At 36.2% G+C, this 23,570-nt stretch overlaps 1 protein-coding gene across 1 annotated transcript in view; it reads left to right on the top strand.

The window, feature by feature from the left end:
* The window catches only part of TM9SF3 (transmembrane 9 superfamily member 3), a 46,281-nt gene that overhangs the window by 3,780 nt on the left and 18,931 nt on the right, over positions 1 to 23,570 (top strand). Inside the window, exons 2-8 of the mRNA XM_014879936.2 lie at positions 4,246 to 4,441; positions 10,824 to 10,946; positions 15,665 to 15,825; positions 17,952 to 18,029; positions 18,951 to 19,082; positions 19,599 to 19,765; positions 22,162 to 22,256. Of these exons, the coding sequence (XP_014735422.2) occupies positions 4,246 to 4,441; positions 10,824 to 10,946; positions 15,665 to 15,825; positions 17,952 to 18,029; positions 18,951 to 19,082; positions 19,599 to 19,765; positions 22,162 to 22,256 (952 nt within the window). The remainder of the gene's footprint in view (positions 1 to 4,245; positions 4,442 to 10,823; positions 10,947 to 15,664; positions 15,826 to 17,951; positions 18,030 to 18,950; positions 19,083 to 19,598; positions 19,766 to 22,161; positions 22,257 to 23,570) is intronic.

Below are 23,570 nucleotides of genomic sequence, written 5' to 3'. Positions count from 1 at the left end.
TTGCTGAATCATCACATGAGATTTGGCAGTTGTAATCCTCTTTTTGTCTCCCATATTTTTTTGCAAAGTGTTTTCCTGGTTTAAAGAATACCAGCAACCTGACAGTATCACATATTTTTCTGCAACCTTTCATATACTGACTTAATAATGCCTTAATTGTTTTTTAAAATAATTAGTCTATTTTTTAGGGTTAGCATGCTAATTTCTACAGTTGTGCAAAGAACATAAAGTTGCTTTCCACCATGAGTGCCCTGTTGGGTAACAGAAAAGAAAGATGCATGTGCTGTACTGAAGGTAGTGTCAGTATTGCTATACTTGAATAGTTTATAAACTGTAAAAGATGCATGGAAACTGTCTTTGTATTAAGCCTCAAAGTGGTGCACACTAGTTTTCCACTAGTTTTATTACATAGAAGAGATCCACTTCTGGCCAGGTCAGACTGCACAAGCTTCCTGCCAGTTTAGTGTTCTGCAGGGAACCGGAGTGGACCCATCAATACCAGCAACAAGGAAGAACTGTAGATGGGTTGGATGTGATTTTGGCTTGCACAGGCACATCCCTGCAGCCCAGTGCTCTGAACAGGCAGCATGACCACATTGTGCTGCTTTGGAACAGATGTCCTCAGCTGTGATGAGGGTTGGGGATGATATGTAGTTGCACTTGAGGTGCAGGTTGCTCCTCCACCACCACCTGATTGGCAATTACAGAAAAAAGTTTCTGAAGGTTTGTCTCCCTTAGCTTAACAGCTGTATGGTAGGTAACTTGTGTCGATGCTGAGACTTTTCAAGCTGCATCTATAAATACATCATTATATATGCTATATAGTTACAGAAATTACTAAGCTGATATTAAGCTTAATGCAGAAAAATATGCAAAGCTTACAGACGTTTTTTCATAAATTACAGTAAGTGAAACAAATAAAAATCTGTTTTGTAGCCTTCTGTCACATGTGGAAGTACTGAACTATATGAGTTGTGGCACTGTGACCAAGTTGTTAAATGCTTGTGTCTGTGAATATAATTAGGATCTTGAGCTACATGCAGTATATTATCCCTTCATATGAACCAAAACCAGAAGAGCTTGCTGAGATACACCAGAGTACAGATTGCAGCATCTTACTTGTTGACCTTCTTTGCCTTGTCATTTACTATGTTCATCTTGGCTTATTTTATGTTCTCTCTCACAGCATGACCTTTTTGCTGAAAGGTGTGTTATATGAAAGCTTTCTCAAAACCTAGTAGTCCTCATAAACAGATGACTAGTCTTCTACAAGATACTCTGGTGCTTTGTCTTGCCTAAATACATTTTCCTTTGTGTTGGCACTGTTATTTGTTGTAGATGTTTTGGTATTATGAAGGCACTAATGAAACAAGCCAGACAAAAACTCACCATCAAACCTCCACACTTGAACTCTTTAATAGCCCTGTGTTCTTGCCATCAAATTACCCTACCACTAGGCTAAGAATGCAAGGACAAGATATATCATGCCAGAGAAATGTATTTAAATGTGAAAGCTCATCCTTATAATTGACAATGAGCAAAACACAGCAAATATAGATAGAAGAAAATGTCCTTCAGTTTCTGCTAGACACCACCCCAAATTTAACCTGAAGGTGCTTATTTTGCTAATTGCAATGCTCTTAATGTGAGGAGGCCACCAAGAGCCTGGTGGATGGCAGACCGCTGTGCCTAAGGATTGCCATGAGTGAAGTGTAGCCTGGGCTGGCTGAGCTGTTGTGTTTGTTTATGTAGCAGACCTGAAAAGATTTATCTTGTGCTGTTCTGGGGTGTTTGTGAGAAAGGAGGAAGTAATAAATGCAGACTGAATTCTTTGCATCTGTTTGGTGTGGCCCCTTTTCTCTCTAGAGCAGACTGATGGCATCTTGGAGCCATTGTGGGAAAAACTTGTAAGTCCTGAAGAAGGACTAAGCCCCATGCAGATAAGAGACAAGCAAAGACCAGATTTGTTATTGCAGATGTTGTAATTGCTATTTAGTTACATTCGTAGATCAGAAAACATAGCAAGATTTTGCATGTTATGTTCTTAATCTGTGGGTTTCTGCCTCGTCTCTCACTTCTGGTACAGTTCCAAAAATGTGGAGGTCCCAGCTCAGTATGAAGCATGTCAGAAACAAGCAGCTAAGAAAAGCACTAGTCAGTGCTTTCTTTATTCAGGCAGTCGAAGATGATCTCACAGACCTAAGGATGTTGTCATATTCTATTACTGAAGGTTGAACAGAGACATAGGTCAGCTCACATGTAAGCTGTTTGGTACAAGTAGTGCTAAAGTGGGCTCTTGACAAGTTAAGACCATTTTGAGAAAGGGCTGGAAATATGTCCTGCAGCTGTTAGAGGAAGAAACAGAAGACATGATAGAATTAACAGGCTAGGAAGTGATACGGACCAGCTTGTCCCGTGCTCCCCTGGCAAGAGCTAGAGGGGGATTTGAAGTGCAGATTCCACTGTGTGCTTCTGCAGCTGAGGGGGTTGGTGCTGTGAATTTGCTTTCTTTCTGTTTTCTTTACCAACTTTCTTTGGACAACTGTGCAGCACTGGTACTGCACTGGTATAAACTTGCTGGTTGCTGGCAGAGAGGAGGAATGTCTACCTACTCTTGCTTTCTCTTGTTGTTTACTTTTTATTTGATGCTTCTTTGGCATTCTTTACCTGTCAGAAGTGCTCTGAAGTGTGCACTCTGCAAAGGGGCAGGTTTGTGAAACTGGCAAGTGTTTGGTCTCTGCTGCAGCTCAGAATGAAATTAGTAAGATATTTTAAGTTTCTTGTTGGATATTACTCCCATAAGAAGCTGGAATGACCTTCGTACATCTTTGTGAACAAATTAGACAAGCCTTTAATTGAGATGGTGTGTTAGTTTAAAGGGATTAAATTATTTTCCAAAGCGTATTTGTTTAAATCCTTGAGTTTAACTTTTAAACACTTCATCTGAAGAATTTTTTTCATTCTGCATGTACCTAATTATTTCTGCATTAACCTCCTGGTATGACTGTGGTTGTTCAGAATAAATGGAGTTGAGGAACCTTTGTTCATTTGTTAAAAAGGGAGATACAGAACTGTATTTGGTATTTCAGCTGTGCACTATATAATAGTTTTGTCTAATTAACATTTTACTTTTTTTTCTTCTCCACGGTGTTCTGTGTCTGTGTTTTGGTCTTATAATAGTACTTTATACTTCTATACCTAACTAAAAATCAGGACCTATATAGTTATAAGTAGGGTTTTTTCTGCCTTAGAAGTTATATTACTGTCCCTGTCCCTCTTATCCTTTTGAAATTACAGGTGAGAGTTTGTGTAGTAATCAGCAAATCTAATACCTCATCCAGATGCATACAGATATAATGCAAATTATTATTTCTGATCATTTAATTTTCCCAAATTCATCCAGTATTTAAACACTGATAGATTTATGACTTTAAGTACTTTTTTGTTGTTCAGAAGTAATAAGGGATTGAAAAAAAATTACTGGCTCCTAGACAAGGAATATGTTTTCCTGACTAACAGTAGCTGTGGAAAGTGAAGAGTGAATGTTCCCACAGAGAATTTCATGGCAGCCACCAGACTTCTTGCTGTTCTGTTTTTTCACTGTGGGAATGTTGAAAATGCATCAAAATACAGTTCTTCTGTCTGACACGGCTCTTGGCTACTGTAGGTATGCAACAGTTTAATTTTAGTGCTTCCTGTAAGGCATTGTGCTCTTCTGGGAATTTTGAATGCAATTTATACCCTTGCTAAAAAGAAAGGGACCTGCATTTTAGAAAAATATAGAGTATCTGTCAGTGTGGGTAGATTGCCTGAATACTGCTAAGATCTTGTTTAACAAGACATAAATTTAGTGTTTCCTTTCTTTCAGTTGAGATAAACAGAGTTTTGCTTTTAACTGATCTATATTTTTACAAAATTAGTAAAAACTTATTTATTTTCAAGACTTCTGCTTTTTTCTGCTTCTGCTCACTGCATCTTCTACATCTTTCTTAAATCTCCCTTACTTGATACTTCACTGATAGGCTCTAAGAAAGTATATGATCAACTTGGCTTTTTTTTTTCTATGAAAGCAGGCTGACATTTTTTCCTAGAATCCCTCTCATGCAAAAAACAAAAATGCTCAGCTGTCTTTAAATGTGACTGTTGCTATGATTGAGTAACCCTGCTAGTTAATATGAATGAGAGATTCTTGAACATTTTGATTCTGCTGGGCTTCTCATCTAACACAATAATTTTATCTTTCAGTACCAAGATAAAGAGGAAGTTGTTCTTTGGATGAATACTGTAGGACCCTATCACAATCGCCAAGAAACATACAAATACTTCTCTCTCCCTTTCTGTGTGGGATCAAAAAAAAGCATCAGCCATTACCATGAAACCCTAGGGGAAGCACTTCAAGGAGTTGAATTGGAATTTAGTGGTCTTGACATCAAATTTAAAGGTAAGTGATTCAAAGTGCATTTAGTCACTTAAAAAATATACAAACTCTTCAAACTTGATCTTTTAATGAAAAAAACTGAAGTTTTCTTGCTGCTAGCAACTGAGTGTATTTTGTATCATTGATTGATATGCCCTGCAAGGTTACTACCATTGGCTTTTGAGTTTACATTGAAGTTTCTGTCTATGTGCCTTTAGAAGAATATGCTTCCAGCAGATACTGCTTCTGAAGTAGCTGGTATCATTTTACAAAGTAAAACTTAGTTTTCTGTGTATGAACGTTTAATAACTTACTAGAATTAATATTCTGGAATTACCAGAATGAAGATGTAATTTTTTCCTATGATGATGAGTACTTGCAGACTCACTGCAATTGCAAAAGTATAGCAAGGGCTCAACATCTCAAAGTTCCACCTCAACAAAGTTGATGATTGTATCCTTCTGATTACTGTCTAGTTTAAAATAACTCTGACAAATATCTTTATAGTACTGTCTCTAACTCATCTTATGCCAGTCAGGATGGAGTAGGATGAAGCTGGTTTGTTTTGGTTTTTTTTCCTATTGTTTCCCATCCTCACCATCTTGCCATACTGTTCCAGAGAAATCATTTAACTTCTTTTGCAAATATATTTCTTGGTATTAAGGCCTGGGTCTTCTATTGCATAATTTCTCTGTTTATGTCCTTTCAGATACCTGTAGCTAGTAGTTGCAGAACTTTAATTAATAACAGATTATTTTTGCCTCTTGAATTTTGACATTTATTAGTTTAATTCAATTTATGTTTCTGTGTATCTTTCTTTCCAGAACACTGCACTTATTGCATCACTAGTGCTTAACTGGATGGAGAACTTAACCATAGTATCTCTTATCTGATAATTTACAGTCAGATGGGATTTAGTTTCTGTGAGCTGTAAAAGTTTTATTCAAAACCAGACATCTGCAGAATAAAAAACCTAATGATGTTTTTGCTAGCAGTAGGATAAGGGTCTTGAATAAAAGATTTTTAGAAAGTTTGTTAATACCTCAAATTCTTCATAATTTAAAAATTGACATGGAGGATAGCATTGCCACACTAAAGGAGTTTGGAATTGAATCTTTCCTTTTAAGAAAGAAACAGTACCTGTACAAACACTGGGAAATACTCCTACTACTGGTTTGTAACACTTGTAGTATGCTGAAAATTTTCCTCAATGTGGGAGAAATAGTTTTCTTGTCAAACCTCAGAGAATATCCTCAGAAACACAGAATAGAAAGAACAATGAAGGCAACTGGCAGCAATTCAACACACTGGTGAAGATTAATAAAACTCCTGTTATCAGAATATGGTAGATGTTCGTTTGGTATAGCCAGTTCGATGTGTAATTTTTACTTCCTGTTTTACTTCCAACTTTACAAAGAGATTCTCCTATTCATGTGACAAATGCACTCTCTAGGTGCAGCACCAAATTGAAAAGACCAGAAGGTCTGTGAGTTGATGTTTACTGCTATGATGTAGCCAATGCACACAATTTAAAAAATTCAATTATTGATATTAACACCGTGGAGTTTAGTAGATTGATAATCCGTATTGGACCTGCAGTGAATTGAACTCCCAAGCAAAGTAGCTGCAGGTCAGACGTTTTCAATAAAGCAGATGGTACATGACAGCTGGTTGATTGAAGAATGTGGGCATGATGTATGAAGCTGTACACGTGCACTTCTAGATTTTTCTCTTGCAGTGTGTGTGCTCTGGATAAAAGATGAGGACAACAATCTCTTTGCTGTTAACTGTTATCCAGCACCTTCTGCACCAGGAGCTGTTTTACTGTTTCTAGCAATGGTCTGTGAAATGAAATTTCAATGTGAGGCAACTCTTTTACTATCCTTAATCTGCTGTTAAAAGTATTAAAATACTATTTTTTCCCACATTTCAGAGTAACAAGTATAAATTAATTGTAACAGTAATTATTAGTATTTAGTTAGTATTAGTATTAGTATTTAATACGAAATTATGTAAAATTTCTGTAATTCAGATCCCCTTGATACACAGGTTTTAAAAATAAAGAAATAGAGCAGAAGATTGCAATACTTAAATTAATTTATTTAGAGGCTTAAAAGCTGTCATAAACCCGGTACAATTTATATCCAATTTACGTGTTGTAAAATTTGGATTTCTTAGATCAGTTCTTAAAGTTTAGCATTTGTATAAATAATTCTTTTCCAGTTCTGTTGTTGAAATGTGATGGTAGCTCAGTTTTTTGGTGACATTTTAATGGCAGATCTTGTTCTTTGCGGAAGTGGTGGTCTCATTTTTTTTTTGTTTGTAATTGTAACTAGATTGTATCAGTGAAATTGAAATAAGTTTTTTTGGTAATGGATAAGTTTTATTTCAGTGTTATTGATGCAGGCTTCAACTCTGCATCAGTGTTCCAGAAGTTGCTGCAATTAAATTGAAGCAGGGCTGTTGGTGTTTTTGTGGTGGCTTGGTTTTTTGGTTGGTTTTTGTTTTCCTTTTTCTTTTTATTAACAGAAGCTTGGTTGGTACCAATAGATTGATATGTTCTTAAGTAAAAGATACAGCTTGAAGGAATGTTGGGTATCTAAAATCTGGAGCTGAAATAATTAAGATAATAAGTAATAAACTTGCACAGATTTTCTTCATGAATATGTGAATCATATCTGAGCTCTGAGTTAACACGCATCTGTGCTTTTCTTTATGTGCATTTGGCATTATGGCAAGATGAACAGTTGCAGGCATTTCTTTCTCTTTAAAGTATTATATGAGTTTGCAAAATTAAATTCGATTTGAACCTCATACTTCTAGGTTTTTATCCTCTAAAGTGAGTAAAAGGGAAATAAAATTATTCTAATCAATTAGCTTCTGCAATAAAAAATAATTCCATTCTCAGCATTGTTTGACTGGACAGCAGTAGCAGGTAAGTGTGAAACTCTGTGTTGTTCATCGTATTCAAAGTATTGTTTAGGCTACAGCTGTTACTAGCTGAAGTACTAAACTATGTAAGTAAAACTGGCAGTTGAATCAGTTGGCATTGCCTGTATTTTTTAAACTAGACTGAAAAAATTATGCTTTTGCAGAAATGTGCCCTTCTGAGAGTTAAGGCTTCCACTTGAACTCTGATGGTGGTGACTGGTGGGGCAAATCTAGTGTATTCAACTCTCCCTGAAGTAATGTTTCTTGTATTAAGTGTGGCATATGAAAGGATACATGTAATCATACAAGGTAGCTGGATTTTCCTTCTGTTACAATATGAACAATCTTGTTCTTATATCACAAGTCTCAAATCTGTATAAATATCTGTGTGAAGGAAAAAATGAATTATTAACATACACTCATATTGTAATATAACTTCTAAGTTTTTGGTTGGGTTAATTATCTTGTCAAGCTAAATCTAGGATAATAATGCTTTTTAATTAATATGTCAAGTTCTTTACTCAAGTATTTGAGTGACATCCTCTGTTACACCTGAGACCTAGTAAATGATTAAATGTATTGAACATTGGTATCATAGTGACTTCAATTTGAAAATTTATTTTTTATATTACCATACAGTGCCATTAGAGAAGATAAAGAGGAAAAGGATGTTTTAACAAAATTGCATTCTGTACTTCTTCAGAAATGTTACTAAATGCCCATATTTCTAATGGAGAATTCTTTGCCCAAACTTTCTTCTGCAGCACTTCTAGAAGGATGACATTTAGTGTTGTCAGATATAATGAAGTTTTGTATGGTTCTAATGTTTGAATAAAACCCCATTGATCTGACTGTCCATAGGAAATTTGAAATCTGCCTAAGCAGACTTTTCTAATGAGTCATGCTTTAAAAAAATTTCCTGAATGTGCTGCTGACATTACTGAAGCTTTATTGCATAGCAGATACTACCTCTTTGACATCCCTGATACAGAGGCACCACAAAACCTGCCTTTAACTTGGCTCTCCTCTTGGATACACATCCAGCCATAACTGTGATAAGAATTCTCTAACATATGCAAAACCTTTGATCTGGTAAAGCTGTAATGAAGTAGACATTAGGTTCCCCAGCCACCAAATGCTGTTCTTTCATTTGATCATTTGACACAGTGGATTTAAGCCTGACCACGTAATCCTGTCCTGTAACTAAACAACAGCTTCAGCTGTCAGTGGCTGCAGAAAGGAGCACTTGTCTTTCTTCACTTGCTTTAAGGGGAGGTGAGAGGAACTGTGCTGTGCAGTGTGGCTGACATCATATTCCATGTGTGATGTCATGCCTGTGTTTTGCAAGAATTGAATGAGATTGTTTCTAATGATTATGCTGGTTATGGGTTTTGTGTGTGTGCCCTGGAGAAACTTGTAACACAGCTAGTCCAGATTTGATTATACTATCTCTGTTATGTCTTCTGATATTCTGAATGCTGGGAATAAGATCTGTAAAAATGGATGAAGACAGTTTTTTTTTGTGGCATGCTGCTATCTGCAGCCTTGTGTCAGTGCAATCATTTCACTTCAGATGATATTCCAAAGTCTTTTGTTAACAGCAGCAAATCTCAGTGTTATATTCCTAAAGCATTATATGCAGAATAACTCATTTCAGTTGGTAAAACAAACAGACAAGTGGCAAATTCTACAGTCTGAAAGCCCATGGAGTATTTAGAGTAGGTTACAGTCTAACCTAAATGTGCTGGTACCACTGTGAACCAGAGAGTCACCTAAAGCAGCCTGGCACCCATAATACTTCTACAAAACAGGCTTCTTGCTTTGGCCCGGGGAAATGCTTTCTTTAACAGTCTCTGTCAGCTTCTCTTTTACCTGTATTTTAATTAATGACTTTTCATTTGATCTGTGTGTTGAACAATCCTTTGAGTCAAAAAATGTAGTATTAGAAAGTTTGAACTTTATTTGAACATAGAAAGGTGTTATCCTTTATTTGAACATAGTATCACAGTGAAGTGCCAAATATTTTGGAAAGAATCCCTACTTAGCAACAAATCCAGAAAATAATGATTTGGGGGGTTGTGGATTGGCTTTTTTTTTCTCCTTTTAATTAATGTCAAGACAATTTAAAAATCTGTTAAAATGAAAAAGTGCCAAGCAGAGGCATTTTACGGGTGGGGGGAAACAAAGTCCCAAAATATAGGATCCAGCTCAGTAGAGGCATAAGTGCAAACTTGAATTTGTGCATCTGTCTCAACTGTGGTGCCAACTTTAATGGCTCCTTCTCTTGAATGTACCAGTGTGGGCCCTGAGAGTGCTGTCCATGCACTAAAAGTCTTCTTGGTACATTTGTTGACTTGAATGGTTTTGTTACTTTCTTTTTTTTCTCCAGAAAAAAAGTTTTGTTGACCAGATGTACTTGGCATATTTTGATTTTCGTTGTTATCAGAGAAATTATGTTTTGTGTTAGAAGTATTCTGCTTGCCTGTGCTTTTTCTGTGCAGGTGATTTGATTTTCTTTTCAAGCTTTATATTGTAGTTAGTGTATCAAAGAAAGTAAGCTGAATTTTGATACAAATTAGAGTTGTATTTGGGGCATAAATTAATTTTATCTACTAAAATGGGTCCTCAATTCCTGTGATGACAAAAAGAGGAGAAGCTGGAATTCTCTAAGTGTGTTTCACTCTTTGCAGCATGAAAACAATTACTAAGATGTAGGTGAGGGAGTTAGAATCTATTGCTATCTGAAGTCTTGTAAATACGGGGCCTTTCATCTTTCTTCACTTGAAAAGGAGACATTAGGGAAGGAAATTGGGATGCAAAAGAATGCCTGCTAACAGTATAATTTAGGAAAATAAATGGGGAAGGATAGCTTTCTGGCTGAATGAAGTGAATTTATTTTATTTCCAAATGTAGCCGTTTGTGCATTCTTTGCATTATTCCTATTTTTGTCTTCTCTCCTTTTTTTCTGTCTTTACTCTGATTACTTTGTATTTCCTTAGTGTTAGTTTCTTCCAAATTGCTGGGAACTTTAAAAAGCTTTAGGTTTTTTACAAACATTATTCCTAGTCAGTGAAGCTGATTATACTAAAACAGAGAGATAATGTTGTAAACAGTTTTAGGTATTTGTTAATAATTTCATACCTCTCGTTAAAGTCAGAGAGATTTCATTATCTGTTCAGGTAAATCTGCCATCAGCTTTTGTACCTTAATTTAGTGTGAGTGAAGCAGCAAAAGGATACTGTGAAACCTTTCCTTGTTCAGTATGTGAGAAGCCTCTGCATGCAGAGATTTCTGAACACAGTCATGTATTTGCTTTAATCGTTCCTTTTTGAGTGTCCTTTCTTGTTATCTACTTGAGGATAGCCCCAGGAGGGCTTGGAGACTTCAGCACTGTCCATTCCTCTGTTTGCTTGGTTTACCTTCACTTTGAGCTGGCTCTTTAATAAATGTTTAACTGTGCTTTGATTTTTTGCAGATGATGTAATGCAGACTACTTACTGTGAAGTTGACTTGGACAAGGGAAGAAGAGATGCGTTTGTGTATGCTATCAAAAATCACTATTGGTACCAGATGTATATTGATGACTTACCAATATGGGGTGAGTGATATTATGCATTAATGACTGGATTACACCTACTCGGGTCCTGTACTAGTGGGTTGCATGGAGTCATTTAATGACTAAGCTTTGTTACAAGAATTTCACAAGAATATGAAACTTACATGCGAGTCAAATTCACAAAAATATGAACGGAAGTAATAGAGGACATAGTCTTAAGCTGCACCGGGGAGGGTTAGGTTGAACATTAGGAAGCATTTCTTCACAAAAAGGGTGATCAGACTTTGGAGTGGGCTGCCCAGGGAGGTGGTGGAGTCACCATCCCTGGAGGTGTCTAAGGAAAGACTGGATGTGGCACTCAGTGCCATGGTCTGGTTTACAAGATGGTGTTGGGTCATAGGTTGGACTCGATGATTTCAGTGGCCTTTTCCAACCTAATTAATTCTGTGATTCCGTGTGAAATAAGTTGAAGGCTTATTGCATTGAATGAGCAGTAGGATGGCTGTACTAGTGAAATACAAAAACAGTGACAAGCTTTTGTTTCTCTGCCCTGATTTAATAACAGTAAGGTTTAAATTTGTTCAAATGTTCAAGTGAGTGGTAATTAGGTTACACATAAGGTCCATGTTACTGTGATCATGAATAACAAATTTCATAAAATTATCTGAGACTTGAAACTTTATTTTGCTACTTCTCTTTATTACTCATGCAAAAACTGTTTTGTTTAGTTCTGTGGTAATTTAGTAGCTGTTAACAGTGTTCCTTTGCACTCTGTTTGTACGGAGTTTAATTTTACTTATTCTTTTACAGTTCTCAAAATTTCTCTTGTTGAGTATAATTAATCTGGTCTCAGAAGTGCTCATGTCTTGAATAAAAGTGTGTGTGTCTTTACTGCCATTGTTTCCTAAGGTCTCTGTGTTTTGTTGCTCCCTCATAACCTGTGATCACATATCTAGTAAAGAGTGCTCTGCAGATTGCACGTTGCCCTGATAGCAATCAACCAAATTCTCCAAGGTCTAATCTCCCTGTTGTAGATAGAAACTGAAAGGAAATGAAAAACAGCCAGAAAATGTTTTGGTAAGGTAAGGTCTTTGTTGCCTGTGTTCCATGAAGGAGGTAAAGCTGCCCAAACTAAACAAAATCCCACAGCATCTACGAAAATGCAGTTCAAGTCTTGCAAGAAAAGCTCCTTGATGGCTGCTGGTATGAATAATGCTATCCATCATTCATTCATTTTGACAAAGGGTGCTTTTTTTTAGCTTTCTTATTTTAATTGGTTTAAGAAAATATCTGTCTGATGAACCCGGCAGAAATATTAATTCTTTATTTATAATTTAACTGGTAGCCAGGAAGCTCTGGGGTTTTTTGTTTTGTTTTGATGTGTCTGTTTTTAAGAGATACCATTGTAATGCCTGTAGAGAAGTACTGAAGTATTGATTTTGTTCTTTTCAGCTGATTTGCTTATTGTGTGTAATGGCTTTCTAGCCAGGCTTGGAGTAGACCTGAATTACTCTGTGTGCCCTTTATTGTACTATTTGTGCAATTGCTAGTAGGTTTCTTAAAAGCATGCATGAGTGACAGTTGTTGCTACAATATTTTTTATGGCTTTGGCCTTTCAGCAAAAGACCAATGAAGTATTTTTCTAGACTAGTGGCAGATGTGTAGACTTTGAATTGCCCAAGGATGATGGATGCTAAGCTGACTTTTTTGGAATCCTATGTGGCTAACAAGTCTTGGAGGCAATCTTTTTTAGGATTTATTTTTCTGGTCATGTTTCATCATCTAAAACGCCAAAGAACAAAAATACCTACTAAATCTTCTATACACTGACAAATTTTATGCTCTCAGCTAAAATGTCTGTTTTCCTGTGATTCCAGTGTTTTTAATGTTTCCCAGTAGTATGCTTTTTATGCACAAGAAGTCAGCTAGAAAACATGTAGAATCTAGGTATCATCTTTCTAAGATATTAAGAAGCTGCTTTTGATTGTTTGGAACCAGGGTCTCAAGCTCTGCTATTTAATAGGGGACTACAGGATCATAAATACTGGTCATATTATGTAAGCATGTAATCTGACATCAGGTGTGAAAGCAAGTGGTGCTGACAGTTTTGGTCTGTGTCTCCTGTGGTTTAGGTAAAAGTAGCAGGACTGCAGATTGGTCAATATTGGCCTTATAGTCAAAAAAAGTAATGAGTTCTTGGTAGGGGGCTGAGAAAAGAGTGGATGCACCTGAAACAATCAGAAGTGTTTGTCTGCAAGTCTGAATGAATATTTTGGACCTTTGTGTTCCCAATACAGTGGAGAAAACTGGAAATATAGCTTATCTGCAATAATTTTGGTTTTCCTGGGTCTCTGTTCAACAACAGAAATGTTTCAGGCTCTGAGTGCTGCTTAAAACTTAAAGCACTGACACTTGCTGCTAACTGAACAATTTTTATTTTAAGTATTTCTGTTATCAATATGGCATGCATGACACTGTACACATGCCTCTCCCAGCTTGCTGGTGCCTTTAAGTGTTGTGTGGACTTGTCTAGTACCACCTAATGTGGTGGTAGGTAGAGAGACTCTAAAGAAAGCAAGTATCTTTTGCTTGATTGTTGTTCCATAGCTGTAACTATTTCTAAATAGTTACTAAATTTCAGTAATTATAATGAAGAAAACCATTAGGACTATTTTAAGGTATGTGGGTGTAAGAACTGAAGTAGTTATGATGGCATCTCTGCATACTGAGAAGGGGTTTTTTGGTTTCATGAAGATATTGGACTTTTTTTGTTACTGTGTGAGGGCTATCATGTTGATCCACTTCATTTGGATTACCTATCTTGAGAACCTCACTAGCCAGCATGTATTGTATATACTGTATGACCCAATATCCTGTATTTTTTCATTGTTGCTTTGCATCTTGTAGCTGGATTAAACCAAAATTTTGTTCCCTAAATGTAGATGGCTAGAGTCCTCTTTTAGTGCTACCAAAACAAAGTTCTCTCTGAAGACTGTAAAAGAAAATTATTAAGATGATGATAATGTTTGCTGAGAATTCTGGGCAACTTCTCTTTAATTCTATTCTTAAAGCAGACCATTCATTTCTCTGGGCTCATGCAGATGCATTCGTGGCACTCCTCCTGTCTGCTGGCAAACTTTAGTGAAGTTCATCCTTTATGGTTTTCCACCTTGCTATGGCTTACTGACATCAGACATATGCACAAACATTAATTCTTAAAATTCGCCCTAGAAGTCCTCAAAATACCCTGTAGAGAGTACTGTGTTTTCAGTAAAGACTAGGCATAAATTAACCTTTCTCAACTGCTGATAACTGAAGGTAATGACATCAGACTGCTGTTTGATGGCTCTGGAAGGTTTACGCTGCTTTCTAACCTGAAAAAGGCAACCAGATCTTTTAAAGTGCATTCAGAAAAAAATTATTCCATTTTATATTTTTGCCTGAATTGCTGTCCCACAGTGGAGAGACTAGGCTTGATTGTTTCAGGACATTCCCTACCTATGTGAAGCACTGTGTTAGTTCATTCCCTCAGTGAGTGATTGATCAGAATGTCCTTTAAGTAGTTTAGAGGTCTATATTGTCATGGTTCTGGATGCTACCATGGGAACAGATGGCATGGCAGGTGCCAGGCTGTGTGGTGGAGGCACACACTGCCACATGTTTTGTGTACATGGCATATACGAGGCAATCCTGACAGATGAGTATAAATCTTGACAGAAAAATGCCACCTTGAAAATTAAAAAACAGGTGATGCACAAAGGCCGTTCCTTCATATACCTGGTGCTTTGTGATAGTCTGTTCCATATCCTTCACCTACTTGTTCTCCCATTCCCCTCACCTTGTGTATCTTGAGTGCTGTTTTTTTTTGTGACTTTCCATCTTGTACATCTCTTAACATCAGAGGTGACACAGCCTGGGAACTTGTTGGCTGTTAAACTTTTTCTGTTTTGACCCAGCAGGGCACAGTCTCTGGAATTGTTCTGTAGTAGATGAGACATTTTGCACTAACTTACTGAAAATTAAGAACTTAATCATAGAATGGTTTGTGTTATTTGAGTTGGAAGGGAGCATAAAGATCATCTTGTTCCAACCCCCCCTGCTCTGGGCACAGGCACCTTCCACTAGATCAAATTACACAGAGCTCCATCCAGCCTGGCCTTGAACACTTTCAGGGATGGTACAGCCACAACTTCTCTTGGGCAACCTGTTCCAGTGTCTCACAATCCTCACAGAAAATAATTTCTTCCTAATACAAAACCACGTTTTTGACAAACATTGGAAACTTGTGTGCAAATGAGAGCAAAAAGCATGTGTTGGGAAGTCCACTAATGAGGATTGCAGAGAGAAAGTAAAATTTTTAAGAGGAAGAAAAATGAGTGAATAGATAGATGGAAGATGGGAAATTACAGAGGTCTTGGCTAAGTTCTGTTAGGGAAAATGAATCTCTATTTAGCTAGTTATTTATCTGGTAAGAATTGCAAATAAAAGTAGAGACACTGTTGTTGAGTCTTCTGCAGTGTTTGTAGCTGCATGCTTTTTCTTTCAATGCCATTACAAAATGCTTCTTTCAGAGACCCATGGATTGAAAGTGGAGTCCAGATATTAGAGTTGAATAGAAGAGCATAAGGTCTTCTGTGTTCTCTTCGTTTATGTTGCTTTTTTAGCTGGCAAAACTTTTGTAATGCCTATTTTTAAAAAATAAAGGTAAAATATCTGAAAAGCATACCTGTAATAGATGCTTACACTTGTTTCCTATGCAGGGATTGTTGGAGAAGCAGATGAAAATGGAGAAGATTATTACCTTTGGACTTACAAAAAACTTGAAATTGGTTTCAATGGAAATAGAATTGTAGATGTCAATCTGACCAGTGAAGGAAAGGTGAAATTGGTACCAAACACAAAAATCCAGATGTCATATTCAGTAAGTAATTTGGTGATGCACCTATAATAAGAAATTCTACATGGTGAAATAACTCAAAAATAAGTACTTCTATAGTACAATAAGTACTGATATTTTGGGCTATGTTAGAGGAAGATGCATTTTCACTCCTTCAATTAATTCTTTTGTTGCTGAAAAACCGTGATAGATTTATTAATAACAAATGTAAAATTATTATTTTTTAAGTACTCCAAACAAACTGGAACTTCTATAATGTGCAGAAAAGTGTTTTAGTGGGAAAGGAAAATACCCTGAAAGGATGGAGACTAGAAATATAGAGGACCTGCGAGTAGGTGCACATTGTCTTCATGTTTGGACTTCTGACAGTTGTATCATAGATTTGAAGTGGATTCTGAGCTAGGATAAGAGCCCACTGTAAGCCTTTATGCTTTGCAAGCAGTTAATATCAAAATTTACTTTGTTTTGCAATTCCAGTAGACATTTCTTATTTATATAACATGATTAATAAGGATTTAAGTTTCTTTTTCTGAAGCTCTCTGCTATGATATTGAATTGCTATGATAAAAGGTAATGAATGCTTGCTGGTTGAGACAAATTAATTCTTTCAGTTTTCCTCTTTATTTAGTTGATGTTATTTAAATCAAGTGATGGTTCTCTTGTCATGTTCAACACATTTGTATAGTGAAACCATTTTTTAATGCATTGATTTTTTTCTTTGTGTTAGCAGCGGGCATCAGCATAGGATTTTATTTCAGAGAATATTCTTGCCACAATTACGTTTCTTGTGTGCTGAATAAGTTGTATAGTTTGAAGTACAGATAACTGGGCTTTGTACGTGCTTTTTTGAATTGCATTTACACTTACTTCCCTTTTTTTGCTGCAAAACTGATAGAAATTTCAGAATTTGCTATTTCAAATTCTACCAGCATTGTAAAGTCCATTTGCTCTAAATTTTAAGTTGGACAGCATTGAGTAGTAGCCAGTAATAACATAATATAAAATAAGATATTCCCTTAAAATACTTTTTAGCGTACAAAGCTCAGGACTTCTTTATCCAATTCTGTTGGCACCACTGGGCAATTGCTGGGCTGGCCTGTGTGTGGTGTTTAATTCACAGATTGTCACTGGCAGGTTTGTTCTAAGCTATGCTTCATTGTGGCAGATGCTCTAATGAGAAATATATCTGCTTGAAACAATTTTGAAGGCTATTAATGTTCTGAGCTACTAATCTTGAACAAGGTTGTAATTTGTACTGAGGAACATTAATATCAAACCTCAAAGTGAGTAGTGCTGGCATCTTGGGGTTTTTAATACCCCTCAGGACTGTGGTGAGTGATTGAGGTATTCAATCTACATTTATATGCTTTCTTCTTTACTCAGTAAGAAAACAGCTTTTGGAAGGGATAGTTCCTTCTCATGTATTTTAAAATAGATGTGTACAAGGGGCTACATTTGTTTCAATATCACTAAAAATCCTGGTAATTTTTGGCATGCTTTTGAAAAAGATTTTTGGGTAGGTTTGTATTTCGTTTATAAAATTGTTTTGATTTAAATTTTAAAATGCAGTCTTGCAAAAATGCTCAGAAATACTTTGTGCTACTATATTAGCACCATATAGTTCATTAATGCAATTACATTTTCCAAATCCAAAGCAGTCCTCTCTGCAGCTGGGGGAGAACTGACAGCAGTAATATGCTATTGCTCTGTGATAGTCTGTCCATAAACACATACTTTTCCAGTTGGTTTCAGAGTAATTTATTGGCAATTGAAGTGTCTAGATTCATAGTAATTATTTTTTTAAAATTTTTTTGTATAATAATGAAAAAGGTTTGTTGTATGTAACAACGATAAATTTGTATCTTTGGCTAGCCTCACAGAGGCAGTGCAGGACTGATTCTTCCTTGTTCTTAAACATAGGCATGGACAGGATTAGATCCATGAGGCAAGGTGGCTGATGTTCATTCTATACCTGACCTGTAGATGCCAGTCTTTGAGAACATCATTCTATTGTTTTTTGCTAAACCCCATTCGTATTGAAGAAAAAATCTAAAGTAGATGATTTTTAATATGTGTTCTGGGTTTCTGCATGTGAGTATAACTAAAAATACTGTAAGGAGCTTTTCAAATGTAGATATTTCTCTCTTCAGGTGAAATGGAAGAAGTCAGATGTGAAGTTTGAAGACCGATTTGACAAGTATCTTGACCCATCTTTCTTTCAGCACAGAGTACGTATTGTTGTAAGACTGCCTTACATCCCTTTAAAATGGTTGCATTAGTTTAGATGTCACGCAATTTTTGGATTATGTCTTTGAATTTTCAGATTTTACAGCTGTTCTGGGACAATAAAACAGGGAGGTCTGACTGTTGTTTAAGTGATAGTGTTGCTGCTAAAATAGGATGGCTCCGTTTTTTTAGAGTGCTTCAATAAATATGCAGGCAAGCTTCAACCGTGCAGAAAATGCAGGGTGGTTCAAGAAAATACATTCAGGTGACCAGAAACAATGAAACTTCAGGGATACGACTGTGCAGCTGTGTAAGCTGAGTAAGTGCAATTGGCCATAGGCACACTTCTTTCTGAAGTAAATGCAGAGCAAAAGGCATTAGCCTAAACCAGTTGGCACTATCAGTTGTATTTAAATCTGTGGTTGTAATCTCCTTAAGGGTAGTGTACTGAGCTGTGCTACTTTCTGAAAGTAGAGACTTTGCATTCTGTTTGGAGCTCAGTGAAAAACAGAAGGATATGCTTTGAGAGCAAAAATAATGCTGCTGCACATTTTGATCCTGTGCAAAGCAGTAATTCCTTTGGCTTTGCTACTTAAACCTCTTCTTCAGGAAGGCAGCAGTACATCGTGTTGCCTTTTGCTTACCAAGGGAGTGTGCACGGCCAGTTGTTCAAACTTTGCTGCTGCTTAACTAAGTTTTGATAACTTCTTCCTGAGCAAAGCTGGCTGTTAAGAAGGTTTATGTATGGTGTTTCACAGGCCAGCTTTAGTGTCACTTTCTAAAAATGTAGTGTTACTCACGATGGAGTTTGTTACTTAGCTAGTGCTGACAAGCTGTCCTTACCAGCATCAATTTATCTTTCTAGGAACATTTTGAAACACATTTACAGTTCTAAACCTTATGGGTGTGTTTTCCTTTTGTAGATTCACTGGTTTTCAATTTTCAATTCTTTTATGATGGTGATCTTTCTGGTTGGCCTGGTGTCTATGATATTAATGAGAACTTTGCGAAAAGATTATGCAAGATACAGCAAGGAGGAAGAAATGGATGATATGGTAAGATCTGCATTCACACTTTAAAAACTTTTTAAGGCTTATTGTTTTCTTGTTGTACATTCATTGTGCTAGCAGTTCTGAATGGCTTTCTTCAATTGGACAGAAAATGCCTTTTGTGTGTCTTGGTTTTCTTTATAACATGCTTCTAGGCTGCAGCCCAAAAATCTCTCTGTAGTCACTGTGTTAATGTTCATTTCCAAACTTAGGATGAATTTTAGGTCCATTCTGATTTTGTATTAGAAGCCTGATGTACTCCTAAGCACCTCAGAGGCTCTAGGGAGAGGAAGGGATTCTGAAAGATTTTATTGTGTCATACATTCAGGTAGTAATTTGTTGTTGTCTTCCATAAGCATCTGAAAAGTAAACTTTTCTCTTAGATTTGGTGCGTTCGGAAGAGAAGACACACTTCACTTGAAGTTGCTTTATTGAATCAGACCTTTTGTTTTTATGTAGCTTGTGTGTTTGTCTTTAATTGTCATGACTAGACTTAAAATTTGTTGTTGTTGTTGTTCCTAGGACAGAGATCTAGGTGATGAGTATGGGTGGAAGCAGGTCCATGGAGATGTGTTTAGACCATCCAGTCATCCTCTAATATTTTCATCGCTTATTGGTTCTGGCTGTCAAATTTTTGCTGTGTCTCTTATAGTCATTATTGTTGCAATGATAGAAGATTTATACACAGAGTAAGTATAATTGTGCCATGTCTTCCATATATAAATGTTTAAGTGAACAAAATAATTACAAAAATTATTCTAACTGGCCTGAAAGACAGTGTTTGAGAGTCTTTAGTCGTAATCTGTACATCAGATGTAGTATTAAAAAGTGCTCTTTTAATTTGTAATGAAACTTTCTCCTACTGTTACCACGTTAGTCAGTCTCCTTTGATTTTCTTTTAGTGCTTGCTTTTTGAATGATTTATTATGAAACTAGCTTGTTCTGCAGGATCACTAGTAAAAAATACGGGAAATATATGTATATGAAGGTGCGTATTTCACTCCTGGTTTCATCCAGAGTAACAAGATATTAGTGTATTTCTGACCCTACTTCCCCACCATGTTCTGTGAAGACTAAAAAAAGAGTGTGCTATGTTGTGAATAGTCCTGTTTTCTGCTGACAAGTCAGTATTAAGTCAGTCTTATCACAAGTCTGCTTGGGAATTGTAATGTAATTCCTTAAGTTCTTTTGAACTTGAAGTTCATAGTGCTCAGCCTGTGTTGATGTAAAATCCCCAGAAACAGGTAGGTAGGTCCTGACTGGAAAGAATCAGTTTTTAAAAAAAGAAGCTTCTTTTAAGTTAAAAAACTCAAGCTTCAATTTAACACACTTGTAGTTCACCTGTTTTCTTCCTTTACCTCTTAATTTGATTGAGATTTTTGGGTTACTGGGTGGACTTAATCTGTTTCTGTAGTGATTGTATTTTGGGTGTTGGACGGAATTATTGTCTTGTGTTTTGGGTTTTTTTCGGTTTTTTACAAGTGATCTGTTTTAAGCAGTGACTAAACTTCCACCTGTGACTATCACCTGTAACTTGATTTTAACCAGTTGTAATACTTCTAACGTGCCACTAGAGAGAACTCTTGCTTTTCGATGTAGAGGCCTTTTAACGGAGTGTTTAAAAAGCCCCTCTGTACCAGCAGAATTTCGGCATGTTTTCATTTCTCACAGGGTGTTATTCCCCTCCTAGTGCCTCTTGGTTATATTTCTGGACAGGCATACATACACACTTTTAATTGTGCAGCATGTCAGCCCTTCAGAGGACAGAATGAAACTATTTCAGAATGTATGTGCCCTGTAGGGAAGCTGTAAGTTTGTCATGTCAGTTGTAAAATGTATCAGAACAGTATTTTTTGGCAAGATATGTGCACTTAGTCTTTTATTGCAATAGGCCTTTCTGTCACTTCCAAAGTGAATTTAATTATGGGTGCGTGGTGGACCAATTGACCAAATGTGGTGCAGACAATTCTTATGTTTAGGAAAATAGCACCAAGTCTGGTGCTCTCACTGGTAGCCTAGATTTAGACAGTGGCAGTGGCATTTCAGACTGTGCCTGCACTTGAGGGTTTTGCGTGTCTTTCTAAATTATCTTCAGTTACGAGAAGTTTTTAAAAAACAAATGTTGGCAAAACAGTCCTTCAGTGTGTGTGACCAGCAGGTGTATTTGCTTTGGTCGTGCTGTCATGGAGGCTTAAGTGCTAAAGATTGCTTCTTTGGGTACAGCAGGCATCCAGGAATGGTTCCTCAAAAGCCAAAATGGCAGTAACTAGAATCTCTCAGAGCAACTAATTTGAAGAAAGTACAGTAAGTTGGCTGAAAACCTACTGCTATCTGCTGTTGAAGAATAGCAGAGGGATGTGGAGAAACAACTCTATTAATGAATAACATTTATATCCTATTCTTAGATATGATCTTTTAAAATGTATTTGGAAGTGGCTTCTTTGATTTAAAATTATTAGCTTTGCTTGTAAAATTTCAGAAAAATTATGCCAAAATTAGTAGTCCAACATTTAATGGGGTGACATTTAAAAATTACTAAGCTCTTCTGATTGCACTACTTAATGCTGATTTGTGACTTCATTATAGTATTTATAGTTTCTAAATCTCATTTTCTGCCAGATGAGCACTTTCGATCCTAAAAGTTAATTTCTGGGAGATGGCAGAAACATTATTCACAATCTTGGTATATTTTTGTTAATACTGGCCTTTTGACATTTTATCTGCAGTTGAATCTTACACTTAATGTATGTCATGTAAATAGTTATTTATGCACAAAGTACACACATCCAAATGTCAGAGTACATTTATCAGAGGTGAGATTCTGTACTCCAGTTAATATAAATGCACGTTAGAAAAGAGTGTAGTTTGTCAAAACTCTCTTTCTCACAATGAATTAGACTTGGCCAAAGCCTTGTACACAAACAGTTCTCATTCTTATGCAGATTTTACAGTTAAGCATTTCTAAATATTTGTATTACATAAAAATATTAAATTACTGCTTCTGCTAGAAATACAGGGGTTTGGTTTTTTTCTCTAATCATGTTTGGTTTTGTATTTCATTTACTAAATACATCCCTTCTTGTAGGAGAGGATCAATGCTTAGCACAGCTATATTTGTTTATGCTGCAACATCGCCAGTGAATGGATATTTTGGAGGAAGCCTTTATGCTAGACAAGGAGGTAAATTATTTTCGTGTTTCAGCATTTTTGTTGTGTTGTTTAATGGAGAAGTTACTATTTTCTGATTTGCACCAATGTAGAAGAGTCCTCATGGAGTTCGATGGAATCCATTAGGTTCTTAATAAACAGAAAATATTTTGAGTATATTTAACTTTCATGTTATCTACTCATCATGTTATTTACTTATCCTGTTATCTACTCAGTACTGGCTAAGCTTTCTAAAAAGATAACTGAAGTTTTAAAGAGCTAAAGAGCTGTTAACAGCTGTGCCTTCTGAATTGCTTGTTATAACCTTGTATATAATTTTTGGCTCATGACATCCACAGAATCGTCCACATCCTTTCCCTTTTGTGTAACACACTGTTAAACAGCTCATGTCATATTCTTCAGATGGCTTCTACATAGTCCTCTTCCATATGTACTAGGGGTGTTACATTAGGCTAACACAAAAAAGATGAGTATAGATTATTTATTAGACCATTAATTGCAGATGGGGAAAACTGTTTATATCATCTTTTAAAGAAAGTTGTTCTACTTTCCAGTATATGCTCTACTTTATACCTAGCAAATCAAAATGAGCATCAGTAGAGAGCAGAAGCCAAATAAAATTGACAGAAGATTTGCACAGGCTGTCTTCAAACGCTCCCCACTATGCCTCTTATGGTTATCTAACGGGTTATGACCCGTTAGATTCTTGCAGTGCACTAACTTCATCCATTCCCTGTGCTGCAATAAAAGAATAATCAATATCTATTGTCTTCTAGAGTGCTTAGAAAAAGTAATTCTGGTAAGTTCGCAAAAGAAAATTTGTATCTTTTTAGCATGATATACCTGTTAGTGTTCAATCTCAACTGTACCTTGAGTTTGGAGGTTAGAAGTTTATTTTCATGTGGCTTGTTTATAAACCTAGCAATTTGTACAAAACCAGATCTAGTTAGAAAAGGGTTGCTGTGCTGTAATGTATTGTAGTCTATAGTTGAGCCAGATAGGCTTTTTTTCTTTACAGATAAACATGTATCAAAATGTGAAATGCTGATTATGTTGGCTCATGGTAAAAATACATATAATTGTCTTGAAAAAATACGCTTTTAAATATTGTTTTTACTTACTGCATATTAATATCGTGGTTGTATAAATACAGACAGTATTTAAGAGCATAAAAAGGGAATACAGAGGGGGGAAATTTTTAAGGTCTTTGAGCTCCTCAGGGAGCTCTAAACTTAGTGATAACTGCTAACAAGTGTTTTGTTCCCTTGATGCTTGAAGTTTAGAAATCACTTCCTTTATACCTTTTCTGTTGTTGAAGATGTCAGG

The sequence above is a fragment of the Sturnus vulgaris genome, chromosome 8 (genome assembly GCF_052056855.1).
Source record: "Sturnus vulgaris isolate bStuVul1 chromosome 8, bStuVul1.hap1, whole genome shotgun sequence".
Lineage (NCBI taxonomy): Eukaryota > Metazoa > Chordata > Aves > Passeriformes > Sturnidae > Sturnus > Sturnus vulgaris.
The sequence above is the reverse complement of the archived record's forward strand: the minus strand, read 5'-3'. Positions and strand labels throughout refer to the sequence as shown.